This window comes from Macaca thibetana, chromosome 3 (assembly GCF_024542745.1).
Source record: "Macaca thibetana thibetana isolate TM-01 chromosome 3, ASM2454274v1, whole genome shotgun sequence".
NCBI classification, from domain to species: domain Eukaryota; kingdom Metazoa; phylum Chordata; class Mammalia; order Primates; family Cercopithecidae; genus Macaca; species Macaca thibetana.
Genome location: NC_065580.1, coordinates 96,830,033 through 96,838,989, shown reverse-complemented (window position 1 = coordinate 96,838,989; position 8,957 = coordinate 96,830,033). Strand labels below are relative to the sequence as shown.

At 38.1% G+C, this 8,957-nt stretch overlaps 1 protein-coding gene and 1 long non-coding RNA gene across 3 annotated transcripts in view; one reads left to right on the top strand and one right to left on the bottom strand.

Moving 5' to 3' along the window:
* Nucleotides 1-2,960: 2,960 nt before the first annotated feature.
* Nucleotides 2,961-7,266, top strand: LOC126951402 (uncharacterized). The gene is made up of 2 exons (XR_007724451.1): nucleotides 2,961-3,298; nucleotides 6,719-7,266. It is a non-coding gene; the product is annotated as an uncharacterized LOC126951402 (long non-coding RNA).
* The window catches only part of SNX10 (sorting nexin 10), a 197,447-nt gene continuing 193,748 nt past the window's right edge, over nucleotides 5,259-8,957 (bottom strand). For both annotated transcript variants that reach the window (XM_050785465.1, XM_050785466.1), the window contains 2 exons: nucleotides 7,252-7,464; nucleotides 5,259-6,796 (listed from right to left, as the gene is read on the bottom strand). In XM_050785465.1, coding sequence (XP_050641422.1) covers nucleotides 6,715-6,796; nucleotides 7,252-7,464 — 295 coding nt within the window. In that variant the 3' untranslated portion in view covers nucleotides 5,259-6,714. The remainder of the gene's footprint in view (nucleotides 6,797-7,251; nucleotides 7,465-8,957) is intronic.

Sequence of the window (8,957 nt, the reverse complement as noted above, 5' to 3'; positions counted from 1 at the left end):
AAAGTAAATTGTTTGATTGTAAACTTTAAAAGGTAGGTAACATACAAATTTTTTAAAATCATATTTTGAGAGCAGTCAGTACCCAACTTTAAAAAGTATTTATGAATAATAACATATTAGGAAAGATCAATTGGAATTTCTGTCTCAAAAGTTAAATATTCAGTGCCTGTGATCTGTATTTGTTACTGAAGGCTTCTTTATCAGCAGAAAAGGCAAATGATACCCTGCAAATGTTTCCAGCATGCAACTTTGCTTATCTCCCTGTATTAATGATCCTTATGGCAGTTGTTATATTAACCTTATCACATAGTACAGCAGTAAGGGAAGACTATTGTGAAGGGAAAAAAAACCATTTTGTTTAATGTCTGGGACCTTTTTTGAACCTAGCAATTTTCTGATTGTCAAGGATGGAAAAAAATGAAAGTTAAACTTTTACTGAGTTTATTTACAATCTCAAAGAAGAAACTGGACATTTCCAAATGGGTGATTCAGTAAACATCATAAAATTTGAAGAGGACACTGATTAAATTATCAACTAAATGCTCATTATGTGAGTTCTGGGTTTCAAGGGGTCCACTAGGGCGCTCCCACCAGGAGTCAGGAAGTGGCTCCTGAGAAAGGCAGTCTCTCCTTCAGGGCTCTGAACTGCTCATTTGTGAATATGACATTACCAAAAAAACTCCCATTTGCCCCTCGTAAGACTTCTATCTCCTTCTTCATACAGTCTCTATGTGCACACAGATGACATTCAGAGGCTCTGTCTTTTAATCCCTCTTTAACTTGGATAATATCAAACCTGACCCTGACACCATTCTACCTTCTCTTCTCTCAAGGTATTGAGAAATCACCTAACTCTATGATTGCAATTAATGTTTGGTTCAGCTACAAATGCTTGAGCTCAACCCACATACTAGCAGAATGAACACAAGTCCCTTCCACTCCCCCACCTAGGTAACATGCTTTTTCCTTTTTTTTTTTCTTTCATTATCCCTTTAATACAGAGCAGGGCTACTGATTAGCAAGAGGCAGTTTGACTCCGGCAATAGGTCTTCTTCACTAAGCCTCACTGTCATGGAAATTCCAGCTGCTACAAGAATAAGAGGCTCAATCCATATTTGCCAGCTCTAATATGAAATCTGTCAGAGCCCAAATTAATGAGTTCCAAATTCCTTACATCACGATAACAGGTTAAGACTGGTCAATTAATTACATAAATCCTTCCCGATTCATTGTGCGTTTGCAGCCCAGATTGTGTCTTACATTACTCCATGACACAAGGCCTTTTGGCTCCTGTTGTTCTGCAGAAAGGCCCCATTTAAGTGGAGGCTGCCTGCCACGGCAAAATGTTAAATGTCACACATTAAATTTGCACTTTTCTGTAATTGCTTTTGTTTAAAAAAAAAAATTAAACGAAAGCACAGGGCTCCCAGTACACTGCTATGCAGAGAGCTGGGATTGTACTGCACGGATCCCAGGGCAGGTCAGCACCTGTGTTTTACCTCTAATAGCACATGCTCCCAGTACCGGGTCCTCTATACGCAGTGGAACCCAGAATGTGCATATTTGTGAAAAGAAGCCAAGTTTCCCTAAGATCTAAGATTCTATCTTTATGAAAGGATTAAAATAGGATTTTCTACATAGCTAGCTTCCCTTGTCTACCAGTAAAAATATTGGATATCTTAAACACTGTCGATCTAGTCACCTTTCAGAAGCGTGTGCATATTATATTTGCATAGGCCTTTGCCTCCAAAAAAAAAAAAAAAAAAAAAAAGATATTCCAGATGGCTTTGCTATTTGGATTTGTCACTGTAACACACCTACAGAGAGTGGTCTAATTGAGGACCTCATAATCATCCAGGCCAAATCTTTTCCTTTTTTTTTTTTTTTTTTTTTTTTTTTTTTTGAGACGGAGTCTGGCTCTGTTGCCCAGGCTGGAGTGCAGTGGCCGGATCTCAGCTCACTGCAAGCCCCGCCTCCCGGGTTCACGCCATTCTCCTGCCTCAGCCTCCCGAGTAGCTGGGAGTACAGGCGCCCGCCACCTCGCCCGGCTAATTTTTTTTTTATTTTAGTAGAGACGGGTTTCACCGTGTTAGCCAGGATGGTCTCGATTTCCTGACCTCGTGATCCGCCCGTCTCGGCCTCCCAAAGTGCTGGGATTACAGGCTTGAGCCACCGCGCCCGGCCAAATCTTTTCCTTTTTATAACATCACAATGTACCTGGAATCACAGCTAGTTAAAACTTGACCTGGATGTGTGGACTTGTATGCACTGTAGTTGCACGTAGTTGCTGGGTACGGAATGGAACCGGTTCTGGTTGCGTTTCCTGAACCACCTTATTGTGGGCTAGGGGTTCTGCGAATACACCAGCGACCAAATGATGCTCTTAAGAACAACCGACACCTACGTAGGGCGCAGGTTCTTTCTACTTGGGAGCCCTAACACTACTCTACTACGCGGGCAGCTCGCCAGACCCAACCAAGGGTGCATTCTGCAGAGGGCGGCTGCAGCCTCCGCACTGGCCCGGCAGCGCCCCCTTCTGTCCTCCGGCGGCCTGGCACCTGGTGTGTCAAAGGCCGCGCGCTTTTTCCGGGGACTAGAACACAGTCCCGCTTACAGGGCCTCAGCCTAAAGCAGGTTGAAAACTTGTGTCACCCCCCCCACGCCCCCCCACACACACACACAGAGCACCCTGACCCAGGCGCGTTTCTGAACCTGGAGACACGCACTCCTTCCCCAGTAGCCCAGTCTTACCACCAGGCGCGACTGTCCCCTCCCTCTCCAGACGGGAGGGGGCAGGTTAACGCAGCCGCGCGCCCGCCGGGCAGGTTAGGCTCTTGGGGACCTAGAAGAGAAAGGGGTTAACTAATGTGTGCGATGCGTGTGCAGATGACAAAATTTAGGGCGCGTAGAGTTTGCCCGGCGCCACCGCGTCCGCTCGCGGGGACCCTCGGGAGCTGGGCCCCACGGGGCCGGAGCAGCACGGTGTCGCCCCTCCTCCAGCCGGGCTCCAGCGTCTGCAGAACAAAGCCTGGGGTCCAGCCCCGGCCACGGCGCGGCCGCCCCTCACCCAGTCCCCGGGCGGCAGGGCCTGCTCCACGCTCACTCTCCAGCCTGGCGGGGCCCTGGAAGCCGGGACACGCGGAGGCCCGGAGGGTCATCGGCGTTCAAGGCAGCCTCCCACACCAAGCGCACCGCCCGGAGCCCCTCTGCACGAGCGCTTTCTGCTTATTGCTCTTTTCCCCAGAAGCCAGTCATCACGGTAGCACGGGAAGGGGCCTCGCGGGCCAGTCTGCAGCTGGTGCGGTCGGGAGCCGCAGGCCCGCGCGGTAAATCGCTGTCTCTTTGCGGTCGTTGTTCCCATTCACCGCCCGCCGCCCCCCCTCCACCAGGGTTCTTTTTTTTTCTTTCCGCCGCGCAGTTGCCATGGGTTACCAGGGCGGTTGCCATGGGTTACCGGACCGAGGCCGGCTGGCTAGCTACCTGCCGCCAGTCGCCGCCGCCGGCGGAGTGGCCCGGGCGGGAGGTGGCCATTTGCATAGTGTCTTTAGCGCGCGAAATTGTAGCTTAATGTTTTGGGGTTTTTTAATGTTAAAGAATGTTGCTTATTTACATCCTTCTGAAATTTTTGAACTCCACTCTTAAAATTATTAATTTCTTATGACCTTTATTTGCAAAGAAAGTTCTATGCTTTGAATGTCAAATTGCAGTAACTAATTTCCGACAGTATTTTGTATTTGAAAATGTGTTTATATATAATAAACTAAGAAAAGGTCTGTATTCCAAACAGAAACACAAAATTGTACTGAAATAAATTGTTTCCTTCATTGAAAAGATGTTGCTTTGTATTCATAGGATACCAGCTAAATAATTTAAATATTAAGAGGAAGACTATTTAGAAACAATAAGCTTTGTTATTTTTGTTTTAAAATGTTGAGGCTTCCAATGAAAAGGGGTCGTCTTTTATAGCTCAAATACTGAAAACCTTTTTTGTACCACAGTAGCTCAATAATAATGAATCCTTAAGGCATCCAAAAAATACAAACCAAATTCAAAACAGCATCTAGTTTACTGTTGGATATAACGGTGATTGTAGCCAGGCTAAATGAATTTGTTTAACTTCTTAATTGTCATAAAAGAAATTTTGTTCTTTTACTTTATACTGCATATCACTTGTTTGTATTTAATTATTCAATGAAATGTGGACTAGGTTTGAAAAACTGGCAAGATACTTAACATCTTAAGGAATAGTATCTGCTTAAGAATAAATACTTGTCCCTAGTAATTTTTAAAACTTGAAATCTTAACTAGAATTAAGTAACTTTCTTCTAAGTGAGACTTTATAAGAAGCCTCAGTAACAGGTTGTTGACGTTCACTGTTGACACCTTTGGGTTATATATAAATCTAGTTCTACAACAAAACACGTAAGTTGGCTTTATAGGTGAATAGTTTACCCTTTCAGAATTAGCCAGGGAAAATGCAGTTTTGCTGTATTGTAACCATAAAGAATCCAGGATTAGAATTATTTATATTTAAGTCATATTAAAAATAGTGTTAAATAAACATCTATTCATGTTAGTTACATCAGTAATTATTTTCTTTTCCCTAAAGAAAGCTTTATAAAAAATATGCCAGGGAAAAATAAGAGACAAAGCAAGAAAACCACCGGAAACTGAAGTTCATCTAAATATCTCGGCTGCAAGAAACCAGTTTTAAGAAGCCAGAGTGTGGACACTGAAACAACTGAACCAAGGCTAAATGCCTCAAATATGTACAACTATAGTTAATATTAAACCATGTTTTACCAAATTTCCTCATAAAAAATAAAAAACACTGAGTTTTGGTCTAAGGCAGAATATAGTCTCTTGTATAAAATAAGTGATCTGGCAAAGTTGATTTTTTTTCCCGTTTAATGTAAAAATGATCTCATGACATTTACATACTAAATATTAGGCATTAATATTAATTTTGATGGTTATGTTACATCATCTAAAAATAATATGACAATTGGTGGCATAGTATGTGTTTTTCAAAACTGCTGTAAAACAGAAATAGTGTGAACTCAAATACATATTGCTGAAGGGATGAGGATCGCTCTTAAATGCCTGGATGGCATAAACTTTACATATTAGCATGGTAAGAAATTACTAAATCTTGTGCACATGTATCCTAGAACATAAAGTATAATTTTAAAAAAAAGAAATTACTAAATCTTTTTCTTTTCCTGTATTAAAATAATGAGGATCTAAGACACATTAAATCAAAATATTTACAAAAATTTAATAATGTTTTAGACCAAAGAAAAAAAGGACAAATTAGAGAAATCATTCTAAATTTAATTTTTTAAATGTTAGTTCTTAGTTTTGTTAGCTTTTTTTTCTGTTGGTTCTTTGAAACAAGCATTGTAAAGACTTTTTAATAATACAATAGCTTTTAAACTCCTAGTGAAAATGAAAAGGTTGCTTTTTGTAGTAGCTTCTGCCACTCTTCAATTAGGCTGGGTGACAAGGCAACAAGTTATCCTAGTTATCTGAAAATATCTTCCTGTTAGTTTCACAGAAATATTTTGTGCCATTCAACATGGAAGAAATTTGGCTAATTATCTCAAGAAAATGTTGCCTCATCTGAAATCTGAAGTTCAAAATAGTTTATCCAAGATATCTTTGGGACACTAAAAAAAAAGACATTTTATGAAAATTATACCAATCTTCAAGTAGATGCTTTAAAAGAAGGGGTTTTTAAAAAATGAATAATTATTTCTGAAATTAGCAAGTTGACATCCTTTTCTAAATTATGGGAATATTTATTGGTAAAATTAAATTTATTATTTTTATAAAATCCTTCCTCTGATTTAAGTAGTAAGTAACCACCACTGATACTGAAAGTTATCTAGTGATAAGAAATTGCACATTTAGTCAAAAAATAAATCATTAACCTGTAGTTCTAATTATGCAATGATAATGAAAAAAATGATTTGTCTCCAGAAACCATTTGTTGAAGCTGATTTTGGACAATGAAAATGTATTTCTGAATCTATATACTGGAATTATAAGTAATATTACTAGCACTATCTATGTTTTTTCTAAGATGTAAACATTATTTTAATATGTCTCTATTCATAAGATACATTTCCATCTAAGCGTGAAACAGAATACTGGAAAGGTTAAATACTCTTAAAATATTTCAGTCGAACACCCAAAAGCGTATAGTGTTTTGCCAGTGCACAGGAGGTATCCACAAAATATCAGCCACAAGTCTGAGAGAGGCAGTCTGGTCTACAATGTTACTCTTGATAGGGGTTAACAACATATACACCGTGTTTACTGTTTACGGTAACACTGCCCCACTGATACAAGAAGGAATGCTCTATCTTGATTTTAAATGCTACTTAGTTGCCTATCTTTTTAAATTCAATAAAACCAACTAGGTTTTTTAAAGCATGTAAGTCATTTCATTTGAGGGCAAGATCTTGTTTACCAATAATGCCTGCCTGTAAAGGATAGTATTGCATTCACAGGATTTTTAGCTTTACACAGAAGCCTACCTAAAATAAGACAACATAAAAATACCACTAATAAACAACCAACAGCTTTAAGAATTTAAATACCTAACATCATGACAGTGAGCTTTAGGTAAGAATGTATTATTACGAAGCTTTCTTCTCTATGACTGGACATAATTTGCTATTCCTAAGATAGTAACATTAGAATTATTTTTCAGGATTCCTGCGGAGCTGTATTTACTTTACATCCATGTGAACTGCTGTCATCACTACTGTGTCCAAGCCCAGAGGATGAACTGGAAAAGAAGAGAGGGGGAAAATAATAAAAAGAGGAAATTGGTTTTCACAACACACTCAAAGCCTGAGTAACAGAGGAGAACTTTAATTATCTCCAGTCACAAAGAGAGACAGGAAATTTGGACTTTTAATTAGCCATTTGGAGTGCAGTTGGATATTTTTTTAGCTAGATAATTTAAACGCGAATAATTCAAGTCTGACTAAATGAAAGTCACATAATCAGAATGCAAATAATTGAATTTCTACTGCATTCATTAATTCAGTGTGGAGGTGTGTGTGAAGACTACTATGATGAGCTGTCACAGCTCAATAAAATCTCAGTCAATTAATTTTTTCATTATCTTAGTATTACATCAACAAAAAAGTGAAGTGTGTATATATATCTATACACATGCATATGTGCACTATGTGTTACATAAATACATATACATTAAATCAAAATGCAAGGAAATACCTTTCTGAATCATAATCTATATCATTTTCTTTTTTTCCTTCTTCATCTTCTTCAGGGAAACGTCTGTTCATCAAGGCAAACTTGTGAATTGCTTCTTCCACAGAATACTTAGTCTGCCCAGAAACACACGCCTCAATGTCTTCTGAATTCAGATGGCTCTGTAAGAAGAGGTGAAGGCTGCTATCTGAAAGCAAAAGTGCATTCTGTAGGACTCTGTATTAAAATAGAAAAAAAGGAAAAATAATTGGTGAACAGGATGGTCAGTGATAGGGTAGAAGAAAGAAAAACATTAGAAAATGTACCACTGAAGGTAATTTCTCTCCTGTGGTAAACTTTGTATCAATTATGGGCTCTGCCCATTAAGGGGAGGAAAGCATATGTTAACTTTTATTCAATTATTTGGAAATTTAGGTGGGTAAAAACATGAAGCTAATAGTTAAGAACATCTGTTAAAAGAATAACTTCAAGGACATTTCTTCAATTTACCCATCTGTTATTACCATGTGGATTAATTATGGAAATATTTTGCTTAAATAGTCATAGAAATTTATTCTACTTTAAAAAATTTACTGCCAACAGCATGTCAACTCAGTGATCTTTATGAGATAGGCTGTCATGAAACATCAAAACTTTCAACTACTATTAAAAATTGTATGAAGAAGTCGATACAATTCTCAGCATATTTTACATTTTAAAACTTTACAAGTATAGTTATATACTTAAGTGCATGTTTACAACAGCTCATGAGAGAGATGGCTTTTTTTTAATACTTAAGGTTAACTATAAATTTCTCCAAAATCTTTAGGAGCACTGAATCTGTGTGTTGTCAAAATGAGCAACCAAATAAAATTGATCCCAGCCAACTTTACCATATATATAATTAAAATATGATAAGGTTGTGATGAGTACATACTGCTCTTCCCACATTCAAGATCAAAGTTTACAAAGACAGAACAGATTTCAACCAGGGCATCAGGACTACATGGAAGATTAAAAACTATCCTGTAGCAAAATCTATAGATGCTCAAATTCATATCAGTGAATGTGTTTTCTCTGAAATGCACATCTTAGAATATGAAATCAAATCAAAGTATACCTTTATATTTAAATAAAAACTGATTTATCTTTTAGCAAAGATGTTGACATATGATAATTTAGTCTCTACGAATAATAGTTCAATAGTTATGTAAGAGGAGACACTAAGACCGGATATAGGGGACAAAACTAAAACACTAAAACCAAGTAGAGTTTTGTTCAACATAAGATATTTCCAGTATAACGATCTGTGAAAAATAGATCATGTATTTCAGACCAAATGAACCTTACCTTATATTCTGCTTGTTTAAACAAGTAATAAGGAAAGTAAATCTCTTTTGGCCATTAATATCAGTTTAGTGAAAATCCAAGGCCATTATAATAAGTCCTTTTCTACAAAATAAATTATTTCTCAACAAAGGCAAAAATGCCTAAAAATGCACAGTATTAAAACCAAAATCTAGCTGTCCCCTTTGCTTCAGCAGGTTTACAGTTTGAGAAAATATTCTTTACTGGTCTATTAGAAGGAAAAGTAAAACCTTTGTGCTTTTTAAAAGGCAAAACCTCAAGCAAAACAGCTAAATCCTTCCTTTTCCCTGTGTCCTCACTCCTGGGTCCTCCCAGAAGATGACCATGTCACATGATAATGATTAATTCACCAAGTACAAGTA